The sequence below is a fragment of the Delphinus delphis genome, chromosome 9 (assembly GCF_949987515.2).
Source record: "Delphinus delphis chromosome 9, mDelDel1.2, whole genome shotgun sequence".
NCBI lineage: Eukaryota > Metazoa > Chordata > Mammalia > Artiodactyla > Delphinidae > Delphinus > Delphinus delphis.
This window is the reverse complement of record NC_082691.1, coordinates 85,485,975-85,506,842: the sequence shown is the minus strand read 5'-3', so window position 1 is coordinate 85,506,842 and position 20,868 is coordinate 85,485,975. Positions and strand designations below refer to the sequence as shown.

The window sequence follows — 20,868 nt, the reverse complement described above, 5'->3', positions numbered from 1 at the left end:
CTGATGATTAATGATGTAGAGCATCTTCTCATGTACTTGTTGGCCATCTGTATGTCTTCTTTGGAAAAATGTCTGTTCACATCTGCCCATTTTCAATCAGATTGTTTGTTTTGCTATTGAGTTTATGAGTTCTTTATAAATTTTGAAAAATTATAATATTTTGCCAGTCAAATTGGCAAAAAAGAAAAAAGGCAGTCAGTACTTGTAAGGGATATTGATATTCTTGTATACAGGAGGTAGAATAATAAATTGATTCAGTCTTTTTAGAAAGCAGCGTGGCAGCATTTGTTGAATGTTTGAAAGGGTTTATCCCTTTGATCCAGTAATTCCACATCTATGGAATTATCCACAGAAAACAATCAGAGATAGCACAGAAATATTTATATACAATGATGCTTATTGCAACACTGTTTACACTAGCAAAAAGGAAAAAACAACTTGAATGTCTGACATTGTTAAAAATGATCTAATTAATCATGTTTTAGTCATATTATGAAATATTTTAATTTTTTGAATATATTTTTGAGACATCTTTAATGATATGGAAAAGTCTTCAATAAAGTGCTAAATGAAAGTTGGATTCAAGTCTGTGTATTCCCTGTAGTCTCTTTTAAAAATATTCTAAGTATGCATATAAAAATATATGATTGGATATACACTGATATATTACCAGTAAGTTATCTCTGGGTGTTTGGAATTGTGGCTATTTATTTTCTTTAAACTTTTGATAATTTCCAAATGTCCTAGAATGAGTATGTATAATTCAGAGTCCTAAGATATATAACAAATGTTATTTAGAAAATAGTTACTAACAGTTATTAATATATAGTTGTAGTTAATAGTTACTAATTATAACTCATTCAAGTGAATCTGGTATTTGTACAAGAAAATAAGTTTTGGAGGAGGGTACTTACGTTTAACCAGCAGTTGTGTTGAATGTAGTTTCATAATATTAGTAAAGCTTTCAGCTGAAAATAACACAAAGCCAGAATTAAATAGTAACAAACAAAATAAGCACAGAGTACCTGGTGTTGGTTCAGTAGTTCAATAGTGTCAGGGCTGGTGTCTCTTAAATTCTTTGGGACGTCCTCACATTATTGCAAAATAAGATGCCTGAATTACTGGCAGTGCACCATTCAAGGTGGGAGGGGTACTGAGAAGGGGGCCAGAGAGAGCCAGTGCTGTCTGCCCCTTTTATCAGGTATGCAAAAGCTTTTCCCAAGGCAATTTTTAGATTTTATTTGGCACAACTGTGTTATGACTAACCTTAGGAGGCCAGGAAAGTGAGTATATAGCTTTTATAGCCCAAGGGGCAGGCTTGGGAGAAGGGAGGGGATTAAAAATGGGTATCGGATTAGTCAGCTAACAGTGTGTGGCACAAATACAAAACAAAAAAATCTTCACTTAGATTGCTAGATTCACTAAATATTGGAAAAATTAAAAATAGATTAATCAACTGTTGATTGAGGGTGTTTCGTTCCTTTGTTTAGCTGTTAATACTTCCATCTGAGTCCTGTTAGGCCGCTTTGAATCATGGTTTGCTTCTCGTTCCTTTTAAGTAATTAGTAGATGTAGTAGGCAGAATAATGCCCCCTCCACCCCCAAGATATCCCTGTCCTAATTCCTAGAACCTGTGAATATGTTACATTACATGGCAAAGGGGAATTAAAGTTGCTAATCAGCAGATAAGGAGAGTATCCTGGATTATCCAGGTGGGCCCAATATAAGGATAAGGGTCCTTAAAAGTAGAAGAGGGAGGCAGAAGAAAAGCGTCAGTAAAGAGATGTGATGATGGAAGCCGGTTCAGAGGGATGCACTGTTGTTGCTGGATTTGGAGATGGTGGAAGGGAGCCATAAGCCAAGGAATATGGGTGATGTCTGGAAGCTGGAAAAGGCAAGGAAATGGATTTACTCCTACAGCCTCCAGAAAGGAATGCCATGCTGCTGACACCTTGATTTTAGCCCAGTGAGACCTGTGTTGGACCTCACCTTACAGAACTGTAAGGTAAATAAATGAATGTTGTCTTAAGCCTCTAAGTCTGTGGTAATTTGTTACAGCAGCAATAGAAAACTAACAGATTTTTGCAGTATTTAAGTGTATCAAATCAATACATTGTATACCATACAGTTACACAATGTTATATGTCACGTATATCTCAAAACTAGAACAAAAACCTAATAGAGACTTTGGTACCTGGAAGTGGGGTGCTGCTGTAACAAATACCTAAATATGTGGAAGTGGCTTTGTAATTGGGCAGTGAGCAGGTGCTGGAAGAGTTTTGGGGAACATGATAGAAAAAGCCTACACTGCCTTGAACAAACTGGTAGAAATATGGGCGTTAATGACTCTGCTAGACTTGGAAGTGAGGAGCAGGATAGAGAAAACATTTATCATACAGCATTGTGAACAGACTGTTGATAGAAATATGGACATTAAAGGTGTTGCTGGTGAGGGCTCAGAAGAAAATGAGGAAGGTATTAGAAACTGGAGGGAAGGGGATCCTTGTTATATTGTGGCAGAAAGCTTAGTGGCATTGTATCCTGCAGTTAGGTGGAAAGCAGGGCTTGTAAGCAATGAATTTGGATATTTAACTGAGATTTCCAAGCAGAATGTTGAGGTGTGGCTTGGTTTCTTTTTGCCACTTGTAGTAAAATTTGAGAGTAGGGTAATAAATTGAGGAGAGACCTGTTAAACATGAACCAGGAGATCTTGATAAATACCAAATCGTTATGTTGTACACCTGAAACTAATATAATGTTGTATGTCAATTACATCTCAAAAACAAAACAAAAATAAACCAGGAGTTGTTGATTTTGGAAATTGTCAGCCTACCAAAATGGCAAAGGATGCTAAAATCAAGAGATGTGTGTTGGGAAAGCCTTCTCTAGAGAAAAAATCAGAGTTACTCTACAGCCTTTTCCTGAAACCTCAGAAAGATTTAAAGGTCAGCGTATTCACTCACACAAAACACTGAGAGATGAAGGGTGTGACTCATAGATTCCCTCAGCATCTAAGCAGAAGCCAAAAATAGAGATGGGATTATCTAGGCAAGATCTGTGGAGGAGCCTCTTGTCTAGTGGAGTCTCTGTACGTATATGGTAGTCCCACAAGGCTCGTGAGAATCTTATACCAGCAGAAACACTGCCAGCTTGGACTGAAAGGAACAGAGAGGTGAAGTGAAAGAAGGCTATCAGAGCCCCAAAATTCTACAGGCAGGAGACAGGCTGATAAGACTCCTCAGCTTTAAACACAAGCTGCCCTTTATAAAAAGGAAGGATGGCTCGGAGGGCGGAGGCCCATAATGTAGAGCTGAGAACCATAGTGAATTCTGCCACGACTTGAAACCGCTTCCAGTTTGCCTGGCTGGATTTCAGAATTGCTTGGGAACAGTAACTTTTTTATCCTTCCATTTTCTCTTTTTGAACAGGAACATCTGTATGTGTTATCCTATGGCAGTCCCATCTTTGTTTTTCAGAGCAGGGAACTTGTTTTTTAGTTTCACATGTCCATGCATGGAGAGGAATTTTGCCTCAGGATAAATTATACCCAATCTCACCCATCCCTGATTTAGATGATTTTTGATGATAAGATTGGGACTTTTGAGTTGGGTGAGATTTTGGACTTTTTTTTTTTTTTTTGACTGTACCGCATGGCATGTGGGATCTTAGCTCCCCAACCAGGGATTGAACCTGTGCCCCCTGCATTGGAAGATGGAGTCTTAACCACTGGACTGCCAGGGAAGTCCTGAGATTTTGGACTTTTAGTTGATGCTATAATGTGTTGATTTGGGGGGGATCTTGGGATAGGGTGAATATTATCTTGCGTATGAGATGGATGCAGCCCTGCTGACACGATGATTTTAGCCCAGTGAGACCTAAGTTGGAATTCTAGCCCATAGAACTAACTGTAAGATAATAAATACATTTTTGTTGTTTTAAGCCACTAATTGTGGTCATTTGTTATAGCAGGAATAGAAAACTAATATATTAGATGACCATTCTACATACATAGACAATTGTGTTAGCTTGGTAAGAAATCATGGATATTGAGAAAACCTAAAGGCAGACACTTCACAAAAGAGTATATACAGATAGCCAATAAGCACATGGAAGTGTTCTCAATATTATTAGTCATCAAGGAAATGAAGATTGAAACCTCAGTGAGATACCTTTTCATACTCACTAAAATGGTTAAAATAGAAAAGCCTGACAGTACCCAAATCAACAAGCCTGCTCCAATACCAAGTATGGAACTTGGTGTATGGAACATTTGAAGCTTTCCTACATTGTAGGTGGGAATGTAGAATGAATGATACAACCACCACAGAAAAAGTTTGTCAGTTTCTTATAAAGTTAAATATATACCTACCCTGTGGCCAGTAATTCCACTGCTAAGTATTTACCCAAGAAAATGAAAATCTTTGGCCGCAAAAAAGACTGTATAAGAATTTCATAGCAGCTTTGTGGTAGCCCTAAACCAGAAACAACCCAAAAGTTCATCAACAGGAGAATGGTTAAACCAACTGTGTTATATTAATACAGTGGATCAATACTCAGCAATAAAAAGGAACAAATTGCTGTTTCAAGCAACAACACAGTTACATTCCTAAAATAATATGCTGGAGCAAAAGAAAACACATGCTGGATGATTCTATTTATATAAATTCTAAGACCAGTCAAAACTCACTTGTGGTGACAGAAACCAGAAGTCTGGTAGGTTGGAGGAGACTGACTGGAAGTGGTCATGAGGGAACTTTCTGAGGTGATGGAAGTGTTCAGTATTTTATTTTGGGTAAAGGTTATATGAGTGATCACAATTGCCATCTAACTGAACACTTAAGCTGGCATTTTTATTGTATATAAATTACAACTCAGTTAACAAAAAGAAAAACATGAAGAGATTTAGTTAGTGGCTTAAGGATGGTCAAGTATATTGACAATCTGGTTATACTGTTCTACCCCTGTCTGATGAGACTCACCAGTGAAAAGCTGCATCTGAAGATTGCTTAGAATTCTGGAAATGAGTCCTGAGGAATGACCCATCACTCACATGGGGAGTAGCATGGGGGAATGGGTTTCAGTATGTGATTAGTTACATCCCTAGTCTCAGAAAATCAAAAGAACGTTCATAGGCCATGGTTTAGGAAGAAATAAAGGGGCTGTAGAAACGGCTGTCTGGCAGGCAGTTTTGATATCAGTTGTGGGAATAATGTGAGGATTTGGGCAGGGGGAGGATAATACTTAGCTTCCTGAGGGAACTAAGAAGCTAAGACCATCCACAGACTTGGTAAGAAACATTCAAGCCTGAAACAACTTTTCTATTTGAATGGTGCTGCTGTCCCTGACGTTATGTCTGCCAGGACTTGGTGTAGAGCAAGAAAGGAAATGAGATACTATTCTAATCTGACTTAGCCACCACTGTAGTGAAACTTCTCTCTCAAAGATTTCCAGTAATCTCTTAATTGCAAAATCCCAAAGCTGATTTTTCGGTCTGTATTTTAATTGACCTCTCTCTTAGTTTTAATATGGTTAAACACTCCCTGAAGTTCTACCGTCTTTGGCTTTCAGAACCATAGTCCTGAATTTCCTCCCATCTCTGATTATTCCATTTTATTCTTCCACAGAAGTGGCTGTTTTATTCTGCCTGTCACCCTAAATATCGGCATTCCCTGGGGTTCACATCAATGCTTTTGCCATTTCCCAAACTCATCATGCTATTTGATACTCTGTATCACTGTACATGTTTCTCCCTGTGCCTGCATTTACCCTATTTCCTTTTCCACAAAGCTCAAACATCATTTTATGTATTGACTTTCCTGTTCTTGACAGGTTAGTCATTGTCTCTTCTGCTGTTCTTATAACACTTTGTTTTAACCTCTATTCTAGTGTTTAGTACATTGTGCTGTAATGATTTGTTTACATGTTTTTCTACCCACTGTACTGTTAGTTCCTTGAGAGCAAAAATTATATCATATATGACTTTGTAACATTAATTCTTAGAAAAGTGCCTTGCATGTATTAGACACACATTAAAAGTTTGTTTCATGAATTAAGCACAGGATAATCCATTTTCTCACTTCAGTTAAGGGGGCTGAAATCATAAGGATTATTTGTCTTTCTCAAGACAGCACTCACACATATGAAGGAGTGGAGAAATATGGGTGTATTAGTTGGGTTTCTCCAGACAAAAGAACTAATAGGATATATATAGATATATAGAAAGATTTATTATGAAGGATTGGCTCACGCAGTTATGGAGGCTAAGCCTCATAATCTGCTCTGTGTAAACTGGAGGCCGAGCAAAGCCAGTGGTATAGTTCCAGACCAGACCTGAAGGCCTGGGAACCAGGAGTCCTAATTTCCCAGGGCAGGAGAAGATGGATGTCCCAGCCCAAGCAGAGAGCAAATACTCCTCCCTCTGCCTTTTTATTCTATTCAAGCTCCTAACTGATTGCGTGATGCCCATTCCTATTGGTGAGGGTGATCTTCTTTATTCAGCTTGCTGATTCAAATGCCAGTCTTCTGGAAGCGCACTCATAGACACACCCAGAAATAGTGTTTGACCAGTTATCTGGGCATCCCTTAACTCGGTGAAGTTGACACAGAAAATTAACCATCGCTGTGGGTTTAATGGGAGTTGAGAAACCTTTCTGTGTCCTGCCTCTTTCCTGCCTCTTTCCTGCCTCTTTCCTGCCCAGTCGCCAAGCAGACTGCCCTGATTTATTTGGATTCATACTTAATTCTCTTTTAAAATGAAATTGTGGAAAAATTTTGAGAGAAAATCATGAAAATGATGCCAAGTCATAAAACTCCTTTCTCCAAAGCCTAATGAAATGAACACCAGTGAGTAAAAGGGGAAGTCAGGGGACTTTTGATTCTAGCCAAGATGGAGTAAGGGGCAGGCCGTGTCTCCCAATGATCACAACAAAAACCTGTGGACAAAAGTACAGAAAGTGACTACCCGAGGCCTTTGAAAACTGAATAATAACAGTGAATTTGAGGAGAGAAAACAGTAATTAATGAATAACCAGTGTGGTAACAGTGAATTTCATGTTTATTTTTCCTCTTTATACCCCACATTTGACCCAAGAGCAGGCTAATGGGAGAACTGTACAGTGGGAGGAGTCAACAAAGGCAGAAGCCCATCTCTCTAGCCTGAGCACAAGTTAAAGAAAAGACCCCTGCAAGCTGGAGAGCATGGGGGAGAATCCTTGTTTGTTATTGTTTTTTTGTTTACTTTCTGGTCCTGCCTTGAGGCCAGCCCTAGTTGTGGAACACTACTATGACGTGACAGCAGTATTTCAGACACCTGAAACCCTGAGATAAGACCTGTCTCTGAGAAAATGGGCCCCTGGCATGTGAAGAGTGGGGGGAAATCCACGTTACAGTTGACCCTTGCAACAGGAGTTTTGAGCTGTGCAGGTCCACTTACACACGGATCCTGAGGAACCACATATAGGGAGAGCTGAATATAAGTTATATTCAGATTTTCGACTGCGTGGAGGGTTGGCACCCCTAACCCCTGCATTGTTCACGGGTCAACTGTATTCTTTTTTTCCTTCCTTCTTTTATCTCTTTTTCTTGAGGGCTTGCTTCCAAAGAATTGTGCAGTAGCATAGGGAGCTAAAACTCTGAGAGAATCTCATATTTCTGGTGAGAACTGGGAGAAGGAGTCCTTGAGAGCCAGAGAGTGTGGGAGAAATGACATGCACAGAAGGCCACACAGAACTTGCGATCTGAAACTGCCTTGAGTGCTTGGTAAAACGAAAGTCAGCATTCCTCAGAGGCTTTTAACAGGACTCAGAGTCTCATGACATAGTATTCAGAATCTCCAGATACAATCCAAAATGAGTCAACCAGGAAAGTCTGACCAATTCTCAAGGGAAAAGATAATCAATAGATGCCAACCCGGTTATTATCTAGATGTTGGGATTATTAAAGACTTGAAAGCAGCTAGTACAACCATGCTCCATAAAGGTGAACACTCTTGAAATGAATAGAAGAGTAGAAATTCTCAGCAGAGAACTATATATATAGAAAAGAACCAACTGAAAATTTTAGAAATTACAAAGTACAACATGCAAAATAAAAAATTCATTGGCTGGGCTCAATAGTAGTATAGAGATGTCAGAGGAAAGCATCAGTGAACTTGAAAGTAATTCAGTAGAAATAATTCCAATTAAGAATAAAGAGAAAAAAGATGGAAAACAAAAATAAACAGCCCCACTAACCTATGGGACTGTATCAAAGGGTCTTACATTCGTGTCATTGGAGTCCCTGAAGAAGAGGAGAGAGGGATTGGTGCAGAAAATTTTTGAAGAAATTATAGCTGAAAACTTCCAAATTTGGGGAAAGACATAACTTTACAGATTCAAGGAGCTCAGTGAAGCATATGCAAGATAAACTCAAAGGAATCCACACCCAGATCATAAGGAAACTGCTGAAAACCAAAGATAAAGTATAACCCTTGAAAGCAGTTTGAGAAAAATGACTCATTACATATAAGGAAACTTCAGTTTAAAATACTGTGGGAGGACTTCCCTGGTGGCGCAGTGGATAAGACTTCACGCTCCCAATGCAGGGGGCCTGGGTTTGATCCCTGGTCGGGGAACTAGATCCCACACGCATGCTGCAGCTTAGAGTTTGCATGCCACAACTAAGGAGGCTGTGTGCTGCAACTAAAGAGCTGGCTAGCTGCAACTAAGGAGCCCACCTGCTGCAACTAAGGAGCCGGCGAGCCTCAACTGAAGGAGCCCTGGAGCTGCAACGAAGGAGCCCACATGCTGCAACTAAGGAGTCCACCTGCCACAACTAAGACCTGGCGCAACCAAATAAATAAATAAATATTTTGAAAAAATACTGTGGATTTCTCATCAGAAAACACATTTCGGAAGATGGTGGAACACCGTCGTTTAAGTGCTGAAGCAAACGGAAATGACAACCCAGTATCCTCTGTCCACAAAAAATATCTTTCAGGAGTGAAAGTGAAATAAAGACTCCTCAGATGAAGGTAAATCAAGAGTATTTGTCACCAGCAGACCTACTCTGAAGGAAATATTAAATGAAGTGTTTTAGGCTGAAGGGAAATGATACTACATCTTTGTAGTACTGAAAGAAAACAAAAAGCACAATTGTTAGCCCAGAATTCTGTGTCCAGCAAAAATAGCTTTCAAAAACAGTTGGCATAAAAGCAATTTCAGACATGAAAAAGCTTAAAGATTTAATCTGTAGCCTTTTTTTTTTCTTCTAAGGTCTATGGACCTAAATATAAAACCTAAAGCTACAAAACCTCTAAAAGAAAACATATGGAAAAATCCTTGTGACCTTGAATTAAGCAAAGATTTTTGAGATACAACGTCAAAAGCTTGATCCATAAAGAAAACAAAAAGACAAACCACAGGGTGGAAGAAAATACTTATAAATTATATATAATAAAGGACTCGTATCTAGGGCATATAAAGAGCTTTCAAAATTCAATAATGAGAAAACAATACAATAAAAAAAGTGTAAAATCTGTGAATAGACACCACTAAAGAAGACATATACATGGCAAATAAAGCAAATGAAAAGATGTTCAACCTTCTTAGTCATTAGGGAAATTCAGTTTAAAACCACAATGAGATACCACTATACATCTTTCAATTGACTAAAAATTAAATAGACTGACTTTAGCAAATATTACTAAGGATGAGGAGGAATTGGATCTCCGGTAGGAATGTAAAGTGGTGAAATCATGTTAGAAAACATTTTTGCAGTTTCTTAAAAAGTTAAACATGAACCTACCATAAGATCCAGTTCGTTCACTTCTAGATATTAACCCAGGTGAAATGAAGCAAAAGTTAAATGGAGGCTTTTGGGGTATAGAGATTTGGAAAGAGCATTATGTCCAATGTTTCCATGAAAAGGGGGCTGAACAAATAGCAAGTTCAGCAATTTATCTGAATCCTTTAGAGTGCTGACACTGATATCTCAGAGTAACCAACTGGCTCAAAACCTAAAGAGAGACCAGAGCTTACAGCTTACCAGAGCTTGGACTGGGTTTGGTTTCTTGTTGCTCTTGTAACACGCAGTGCTCCCCAAGCTTGGCTTCAAATTCCTCTAGTGATACCCTATGTTTAGGTTGAGGGCTGGTGTGACAGAGTTTTTTTTTTTTTTCAATGATTGCCCTCAGCTTTTGGTATTTTCTTCCCCCAGCCCCTCAGAGAGGGTTGTTCTCTTGCAGGTTACTTACTTATCCCTCAGTGCAGTGGGCTGGTAGGGATGGGAGGCTGTTCTTTGTTGTTCTAATTAAGGCTGTCTTAGGCAGGCACCCTGTTCCTGGATCTTAGGGTTGTGGCCTTCACTTCTGCACCCCCCCCAAAAAAAAAAAAAAGAATAGCCAGGAAATAACTGAAAAAGGGAAAACCGTGAGGAAGGACTAGCACTACCAGTCAGTGAAATACTAAGGCCTGTACAGTTACAACAGTGTGGTACTGACACGTGAATAGACAAAGAGACCAGTGGAGTAAAATTGTGTGATGACTGTGTAAAGTGTCAACTCGGCCGTGCTGATGTACATTTTTCAGAATTCTCTGATACAAATGGAAAGTACAGAATTAGACCCAAGGACACATGCAAACTTAGCATATGACAAAGGTGGCATCTCTAATCACTGGGGTAAGCATGTACTTTTTTTTTTTTTGCGGTATGCGGGCCTCTCACCACTGCGGCCCCTCCTGCCACGGAGCACAGGCTCCGGACACACAGGCCCAGCGGCCACGGCCCACGGGCCCAGCCGCTCCACGGCATGTGGGACCCTCCTGGACCAGGGCACGAACCCGCATCCCCCGCATCAGCAGGCGGACTCCCAACCACTGTGCCACCAGGGAAGCCCCAGCATGTACTTTTTAATACATGTTTCTGGGACAACTGAGTAGCCACTTAGAAGAAGATAAAATTAGATCTGTATTTCACATCATATACATGAGTAAACTCTAAAAAGATAAGGAGTATAAATTTTAAAAAATGAAACCATACAAGTACTAGAAGAAAACATGAGTATATTCTTCTTTAACCTTGGTGTAGGGAAAAGTTTCATAATTACGACTAAAATCCAAAGGCAATAGAAAGGATTGATAAATTTGACTACATAATTTTTTTAAATTGCATGACCCAAACACCATAAAATATAGATAGAATAAACCAGGGGTTTGCAGTAGGGCCAAGTTGTGGTATAAACAGTTATTCTTAATTTATTGTCATGGTATCCTACGTGACATTGCCATTCATTTTATGGCAAAAGCGGAGTGATAGTGGGCTCGTGACTGGGAGGGAGATGAGTAGTTTTGTTATATTGTGCTTTACCTAGGAGCAGACAGCCTGATGCTATGATAAGATGGCCTATTGAATGCTCAGCTGAGGTAGTAGGTTGGAGGAAGGACTCTGTGAGGTTGGGGAATTCTCCTCCAAGATGCCATATATCCATTGAATCGATTGCCAGTGTATGGTACTGTCACCAAGAAATAAAATAGGTAGGTCCAGAAATCAAGAGGTGGAAGTAGGACTGGCTCCTCTAACCCTCACTCCCAGTGACTCACTTGTAGAATTTATGCTTCCCATTCTCACCCCGAATGTGGATTAGAGGTCCCGGTTCCCAGGGGACAATGTTTTCAAGGGGTGAAAAGGGGGAAGCATTTAACCCATTGACTCCTGGTTCCCGTGGGTTGTGGATTGTCTCCAGTGCAGAAACATCCCACACTTCTGGATTCTACATGTCTGAGTAACAGGTTGGCAACCTAAGGCATCCCACACTGCAGAGTCAGAGCAACCGTGGGGCAGGAAGTGAGCCAGTTTGCACACTTGAAATGATGACTCCTATTGGGTCACTTTGTGTTCTTCATGCTAGTAGACCAGCAGGTAATGAAAGGAGCTGCTATACTTGTAGAGGTAACTGACCTTGATCCCTATCAGGATCTAGGGTTGTTTCTATATAAAGGTGACAGGACTGTATCTAGAATTCAAGGTATTCACTTGAGTATATTTTTGTGCGTTCACGCATGGGAAAATGTTGACTAGGGACTAGGGAACAACCAATGGTCCAACCAGGGTAAATCCAACAAAGGCTCAGATCCCTTGGGATCAAGGTTTGAGTCACCTACCAGACACATAACCAAGATGAGATGAAGTGCTGGCCAAGAGTGAGGGAAATAAAGAATGGGTGGTTATAGGAAGGAGATGATGAATATCAATTATGGCTTTGAAATGTGTTGTAGCAGTATGGGTTGTACCATGTTCTACTCATCTTCCAGTCTCTTGTAGAAATAGTGGATGGTTACCATCTTGAAGACTCAGTGATAGATTAGATTCAGTGGAAGACATATTCAAATGTGAGGGGTGCAAATAATGGGCTGTATTGGGTGCCACTTTTGAGCAACCTCCCGTTTCCTCAGCCTCATCTTTGGTTCCAGCTGTGGCTGTGGTCAACATTGCCATGTAGGGTCCAGCTCACTAGCATCGATAGTGCCTCACTTCAAGCATGTCCTGTGCGTTTTGCTTCCTGCCCTGCAATTTCTTGCACACTCACTGAACTCACATGTGTGAGTTAACATTCACATGTTAAGAGAATGGGGAGTTAACACTCCGGGGTGAAATCTCTACCAGGGGCTAAGAGCTAGTGGATAAATTCTTTCCTTTTCATCCCTTGAATGTGTGGTTTCTGAGATGTATTTCATTAAGGTCCTCAGAAGATTGGTCATTAAATAACCAGTTGTTTGTGGCAGTGACACACTAGAGAAAACTTCTTTGGGTTGACTTTCCCTCCTCCTTTGTTTACTTCCTTATCTTTTACTTGTCCCTCAGAACACACTCCCAAATAAACTATCTGTATGTAAGCCTTTACTGTCAGGGCAGCCCAAGCTAAACAGAAGTACAGAGCAGGGGTTGGCAAACTATGGCCCATGGCCAAAACTGTTGCCTCATTTTGTAAATTAAGTTTTATTGGAACGTAGCCATGCCTTTTTGTTTATGCATTACTATGGCTACTTCCGTGCCATCAGCAAGCCAAGGAGAGAGGACTCAGGAACCAAACCTGCCAAGCCTCAGTTTTTCAATCTAATTGGAAAAATGCAAATATTTGTGAAAAAGACTGGTTGATAAATTATTTATCCCCAAACAATGGAAATCTGTGCTACCATTAAAAATATATTTTAGATATACTATTTAGACATTTTAATATATATAAGTATCTAAAATTTTAAAACATCTGCCTATAAGGAAAGATTTTCAAGTTATATTACTAAGTAAGATTGAAGGTACCAGAAGAGTGGCGATCCATTGGCATGTATTTTAAAAAGTCTCTGTGGTTGCATATATTTTAAGAACTTTCTTAAGAAAACTTTAAGCAACTGTTCACAATGACTGTCTCCAGTTGAGTGGCACTACAGGCTAGGGTGGGTGAGGAGAGACTTAGACTTTATATTTTATACCTTTCTGAATACTTTGAAAATGGATTGTTATATGAGTGAAATACTCTACCTAATAATTGAAAAATGAACAAAATTGAAGGACTGTCAGTTATTCACAACTTTCTCCTCTTGGTGCCCTAATGGAGTGAGTTGGAGTTGGAGGCTGTTTTGGATTATGTGAGGGAAGTTGAGTGAGGGAGGAGGTGGATAGTCAGTTTGAGGGTAGTATAAATGCACAGAGGACAAGAGAAGGAAGGGTAAAAGAGTGAATAATCTGAAGGTTAAAAACCTTTTAAAATTATGGCCATGAAGTTTTGTAGCTCAGTCCACACTCCTCTGCCTGTTTTTGCAGCTCCACAGAAAGGTCTGAAACCATTGACAATTATTTTAGAAAGCCATTCCTGTGAGAGCGAGACCTCATGAAGTAATCGTTTTAGTCAGTTTCTTTTAAAGAGTTATTTTTAAGTCTGATGAGTTTTTGGGATTTTGGGGGATTTCAGCCTGAGGCTCTCTATATAATCGTCTGCTTTTTATGCCAGTAATCAGTATCTAAAATTATTTTTATATTTAGTTTATGTGATTAATATCTCTTTCCCACTGGAATGTAAGCTCCATGAAGGCAAAGACTTTGTTTTGCTCACTGCCGTATTCTTTTTTTTTTTTACATCTTTATTGGAGTATAATTGCTTTACAATGTTGTGTTAGTTTCTGCTGTGTAACAAAGTGAATCAGCTATATGTATACATATATCCCCATATCTGCCTCCCTCCCACCCTCCCTATCCCACCCCTCTAGGTGGTCACAAAGCACCTCGCTGATTTCCCTGTGCTATGTGGCTCCTTCCCACTAGCTCTCTATTTTACGCTTGGTAGTGTATATATGTCCGTGCTACTCTCTCACTTCGTCGCAGCTTACCCTTCCCCCACCCCATGTCCTCAAGTCCATTCTCTATGTCTGCATCTTATTCCTGTCCTGCCACTAAGTTCATCAGTACCAATTTTTTAATTTTTTTTTAGATTCCATATATATGTGATACCATACCGTATTTGTTTTTCTGACTTGCTTCATTCTGTATGACAGACTCTAGGTCCATCCACCTCACTACAAGTAACTCAATTTTGTTTCTTTTCATGGCTGTGTAATATTCTATTGTATATATGTGCCACACCTTCTTTGTCCATTCATCTGTCTGTGGACCCTTAGGTTGTTTCCATGTCCTGGCTATTGTAAATAGTGCTGCAGTGAACATTGTGGTACATGTCTCTTTTTGAATTGTTGTTTTCTCAGGGCATATGCCCAGTAGTGGGATTGCTGGGTCATATGGTAGTTCTATTTTTAGTTTTTTAAGGAACCTTCATACTGTTCTCCATGGTGGCTGTATCAGTTTACATTCCCACCAACTCACTGCTGTATTCTTAAGATTTAAAATAGTCTTCTATCCAGTAGTTTTTATATTTATCCAAGGAAGACACTCAATAAATACTTGTTTAATCAGTAGTTGTATTAAGATAATTATGGGGACAAGTGGAATTAGTGAGGGGTGGACTCCACAAAAGAGAAAACTTTAATCTTATGGTAACCAATTTGATTTTTCTCAGTCTGACTAAGGACATGACTGGAAAGGAAGATGTGTACCGAGGCCCAGCCATCAGGGCTCTCTGCAGAATCACTGATGTAAGTTCTTTGTTTTACTGAGGTGTCAAAGGGGACCTATGTTTATCTGCAGGTGACCATGTAAATTTAGTAGGAGTCCCTGTCTGACTTTGTGAATCATCAGCAGAAGAGAAACATGACCACCAGAAAGGCTTTTGTGGCTCTAGGTTTTTTTTTCTTTTCGATTGTTTTTTCCTTTTGTTTATTTAGATTATTCTATTTCTCTCTATATTTACCCTCATGGACTTTTGTCATAGTCAGGGCACATTGCTTGCAGGAGACAAAAACCCATTCGAATTTAGCTTTAAAAAAAAAAAATCTTTCTTACAAAATACAAATCTCTCAGAATTTGAGGTAAAGCTTACAACCAGAACAAGAAATAGGGCAGCTCTATGGAACTCAGCAGCAAGATTCTCAGATATTTACTCTTATCATCCATCATTTACCAGGCTCAAGCCCTCTCATTTAAGTATTTAAGAGAAAAGATCTGATTAGCCATCAGCCAACCAGTGGCTTGTTATCTACCTGGGTCCAAATCAGGTGTTTAACCTTGACTTAGTCTGTTGTATTGGGAGGGATGAGGTTATAGAGTATGTTAGGCTGTCCCTTTCTTGGAACTCTGAGAAGGAAAGGTTAAAATGAAGGACAGGCTGGGCATTGCCAAGCAAACTGAATAATATTTCAGCTATATTCATGATCGGGTGTATTTTATGTATATGCTTGCAATCTTCTCAAATTTCAAAGGTTGAGCAGGGTTAAGTGGTAAATCTGGATCCTAGGAGGAGTAATAGAAATGGTTTTGTATTTTTCAATGCTCAGTTACTTTATTGTGGTTGCTTTTGCTTTTAGCATTAAATTGATACCATAAGACTTGACCATTCCAGGGCTAGCTAAGACTCTTCATCTAAGTATCGATCTTGGTGTATTTATGCATCCTTACTTACCTGCCACCACTTTCCCAGTGCTAAGCTTTCTTCCAGATAAATTAAAAAGAACTTTATTTTCAGAGGATTTCCTATTGAGGACTCAGTATAGTAGCATATTGCACATTTAATTTCTTATGAATCTAAAATAATCAGAGATTACAGTTGATTTATAGGACTCTCTGGGATCCATATAAAATACATGCCCTACACGTAGAGGTATCTTCAGGACTTTAAAAGCATCCCCATTTAGGAATTTCTTTTATAATATCCCTGATAGGTTCAGCCTCTACTTGTGTATTTCTTCCGAACTGGGATTCTTCACTTTGAGATAGTTTATTTCATTGTGGAACAGTTATTCCTCTTCCTTACAAATGTTCCTTCTTTTTTTCTTTTTCTTTCTTTTTTTTTTTTGCGGTACACGGGCCTCTCACTGTTGTGGCCTCTCCCGTTGTGGAGCACAGGCTCAGTGGCCATGGGTCATGGGCCCAGCCACTCCATGGCATGTGGGATCTTCCCAGACCGGGGCACGAACCCGTGTCCCGTGCATCGGCAGATGGACTCTCCACCACTGCGCCACCAGGGAAGCCCCCAAATGTTCCTTCTTGAAGCTGTCACTTGGTTGTCTGGGTTTTGCCCTCTGGGATCTGATTATTATATGATAAGCCTTTTAATGCATTCTAAATATTTGCACAGAGACAAATATGTGACTTGTTTTTGTAAATTATTTTGAAGTGGTAGTTTTGGATGAAAATGTTCTGCTTCAACCGCTTTTTCTTTATGTGTGTTCTCAGGGAACAATGTTGCAGGCCATTGAAAGATACATGAAACAGGCCATTGTGGATAAAGTCTCCAGTGTATCCAGTTCAGCATTGGTATCTTCCTTAGTAAGTGAACAAGTAACTGGTTCTCATGCATGGTACAGTTTCTAGTTGCAAAAACAAAGTATCAGTATGATTCTCTCGCAAATGAAATATTTAAAAATATGTATAGATTTCTGTTACTTTATACAATAATGCTTTACCTGAAAGAGGAACATTGAGCAATTAAAATGGGCAGTTATAAAAACATGAAATTTTCATATGTTTGAAAGGTTTTGGTAATCAGAAAGCTATGTTGTATATATAATACAGATAGTGGGTTAGGGTGGGATGGGGATCAGGGAAGAAACTGAGCTAATCTCTTTCTTTAAATCTTCCTTTATGACCTGCCCTTCTACCTCTTGTCTCTTTGTCCTCTGCTTTTGTTGGTGCCCTGTGTCTGCAGTGTCCTTCAGTCCAAAGTCTACTGTCCCATTACTAAATTTCCTCCCAGGAAGTGCTGGTTGTTTTAGTAATATCTTTTCTTTCTCTTTTTTATCAAAACAAAATTTATTCATGACAGCCTATCACATTGTATTTGATTAAAATTGGTTACTAATGTGTGAATGGATTAGATCATCTGAATCACGAGAGTTGCTGGTTCTGGAATATAATTGGTCAAGTTTTACAGCAGGTACTCTACTTTTTTATGGTACTCTGTTTTTTCTTCCAGGTGAGTTTCCTGGAAGTAAAACCTATAATGTTAACATTATTTAAGTACCATCCTATTAATTATCCATTCCCTCCCCGTCCTTCCCCTCTCATTACTTCCCTTTATACACCTTTCCCAGCCCACAAACATATGCTCACCTTTGCAAAGGGGTCTTGGAGAAAGTGTTTCAGGTTTATTAGTTGTCTCAGAGACTTGAAATAGACTTATAAAAGCTATAACATTGTTTCTCTTTTTCTGGAAATGTCTGTTAGTAATTTTCCAAGAAAACTAACTCATGTTTCTAAACTTTTAGTGACTATGCATGATCTGTTCTCAATTTTTTCTGTATTTAGCACATGATGAAGATAAGCTATGATGTGGTTAAGCGCTGGGTCAATGAAGCCCAAGAAGCTGCTTCAAGTGATAATATTATGGTCCAGGTACTGTCATTGAATCACCTTAGCTTATGTCTCCAGATCATCTTTCTTTAGCCCTACATTTTAGGGGCAGTTTATTGATTCCCCAGATGAGTATTAGCTAAAGGCTCATATTAAGCAGCATAATATTAAGTATATATTAGTGCATATTCCCAAGTGAGTATCCCACTAATTATGATTACCACTGTAGGCCCTGCTATAGTGTTTAGTAGAAACTGTAGGAATGTTTGAGAAGATTCTTATATTCAGTGGTAGTTTGAGATGCTCATTCCAGAGGTCATAATTCATTTCAGTCCTTTGTTTGAAAAATAATTTGTGAAGATGGATGTTCAATTCCAAGCTTTTCAGGCCTTGATTATACTAGACATTAGAAGAACAGTAAAGAGTAATTATCACTTTGCGAAGCTTTAAAACTGTTTTGTTGGAAAGATCTCCTTTTGATATTCATTACGCTATTCTTAATTAAAAGGAACAAGATTAAATGCTTAACTGGCAATTTTATGTAAAGTACTCCATTTATATTTGAGAGGGTACTTATTTATCCTCTTTTAATGTTTACTTCTCATGTTAGCATATTCACTTATGAGGAAGTAGAGTAGTAATTTTTCCCTTGGGAAACATTCTCACCTTCCTAACTCTGATCATTGTGTTTTTACACAAAGTGCCATGATAATTACATGCCATAAGCCTACTTCAGGAGATTAATCCTTTAACCACTAACATAACCACAGATGATTTAAATCCACTAAGCAAGACCTGTAACACTGGTTAAAGCCTTGGACCTGAGAGCCTTTGTACTAACGATGGATGGGGCAACGCTGAACCTGCTAGAGCCATCTTCAGATTGTATGTCACCCCCTTAATACTTACCTAATCTGTATTAACAACTTCTGAGGGTAAATTAGAAACTCTTTATCCTTTCAATCATGCCTGTGTTTGATTCAGTATGAAAAAGATATTCTATTTGTATACATTAAACTTGGGTATCTTTTTATTAAAAATGTATTTCCGTATGATTCTATATTTATGTAAGTTTTATCCTCTTCCTACTCAGCCTTCTCTCTATATCATATTCTTTTTCTTGTTCTTTAGTACCATGCGTTGGGAGTTTTGTATCACCTTAAAAAGAGTGATCGCCTTGCTGTTTCTAAGATGTTGAATAAATTTACTAAATCTGGTCTCAAATCACAGTTTGCCTACTGCATGTTGATCCGAATTGCCAGTCGCTTACTAAAAGAAAATGAAGAGGGGTAAGTGTTTTCAGCTAATCCTAAGTAATTTTCCATTTGCTGGTTAACATACCTCAGCGTTTATTTCCTTTATGAATATTTTTTGGGCAATGTCGACTTTACAGATGGATTTGGTGTTTTCCAAATTAAGAAAAAAAATATGGGATTCCAAGCATCACAACTTTTTCTTGTGGCCTCTCCTGTTGCGGAGCACAGGCTCCGGACGCGCAGGCTCAGCGGCCATGGCTCACGGGCCCAGCTGCTCCGCAGCATGTGGGATCTTCCTGGACTGGGGCACGAACCCGTGTCCCCTGCATCGGCAGGTGGACTCTCAACCACTGCGCCACCAGGGAAGCCCAAGAATCACAAATTTTATTTTTACTTTAATGTATGCTGCAGCATATATACTTAACAGATTATGATTGCTAATAATACAATAAATAACAAACTGATATTGAACAAAAAATATTTATCATAGGTTATCTAGTAACTAAATGTGAAAGCTGGAAGTGACATTAAGAATCATCTTGTTTATCCTTTTTATTTTTATAAAAGAGAATGTTGAAGTACTGCATTTAATAATTTATTTAAAGCACGTGAGGGAAGCTAGTAGAAATACACATTCATAAGGTTCTTATACTGTTCATGAAGTAGTGTTATAGTATCTGATGGTAGACTGTGATAATATAAGGATGAATACTGTAACCTCTTGAGTAATCACTAAAAAAACTAGGAGATATAAATGTCAACAGAGAAGAAAAAATGGAATATTGAAAAAAATATTCAGGGCTTCCCTGGTGGCACAGTGGTTAAGAATCCACCTGCCAATGCAGGGGACATGGGTTCGAGCCCTGGTCTGGGAAGATCCCACATGCTGCGGAGCAACTAAGCCCATGCACCACAACTACTGAGCCTGCGCTCTAGATAGAGCCCGTGAGCCACAACTACTGAGCCCATATGCTGCAGCTACCGAAGCCCATGTGCTTAGAGCCTGTGCTCTGCAACAAGAGAAGCCACTGCAATGAGAAGCCCACGCACCGTAATGAAGAGTAGCCCCTGCTCGCTGCAACTAGAGAAAGCTCGCGTGCGGCAACAAAGACCCAACACAGCCAAAAAAAAAAAAAAAATTTCAGCTGAGCTTCCTGCTTTCAGTAATGGTAGAGTAGCTTGGTTATATTAGCCCTCCTGCAAATAATGATTATATCATTAGTCCAAAACTGTGTGTCCGTGAAACAAAAGAACCCACACTATTTGAAAGTATTGGTGAGTGGTGAAAAGCAGGCAAAAACTGGAGGGAAATTACTGCATGGAAGACAGAAACTATACTGGGTGAGATTTGTGTATATCTGGCTGGTCTCTGAGGGCACTCCACAGTTTTGGGGTGTGGGATCATAGAAAGCCATAGTATTTATGGATAGTGGGGAGAGAACACAGTTTGAAATTAGAAGAATGATGAAAATTTAGGGTGGAAATCCTGGGAAAGAGGGAGCCACAGATACAGTGAGCCTCAGAATCAATTTCAAACTCTGCAAAAATCTTTGGCTGACTACTCAAGGGGAAGACTCCAGTAAACCTGTCAAAAAGCAGTAGCTGTCAGCTGAAAGAACTGAATGGAGAGTTCACTTGCAACTCACCATGGAGAAGATAACGTTTGGAATTTGATCCCAGCTCA

The 20,868-nt window shown here is 39.2% G+C and overlaps 1 protein-coding gene across 2 annotated transcripts in view; it reads left to right on the top strand.

Annotated features, from left to right (window-relative positions):
- Positions 1-20,868, top strand: part of COPG2 (COPI coat complex subunit gamma 2) — a 130,008-nt gene that overhangs the window by 16,088 nt on the left and 93,052 nt on the right. For both annotated transcript variants that reach the window (XM_060020897.1, XM_060020898.1), the window contains exons 6-9: positions 15,041-15,116; positions 16,813-16,905; positions 17,884-17,970; positions 19,060-19,217. In XM_060020897.1, the coding sequence (XP_059876880.1) occupies positions 15,041-15,116; positions 16,813-16,905; positions 17,884-17,970; positions 19,060-19,217 (414 nt within the window). The remainder of the gene's footprint in view (positions 1-15,040; positions 15,117-16,812; positions 16,906-17,883; positions 17,971-19,059; positions 19,218-20,868) is intronic.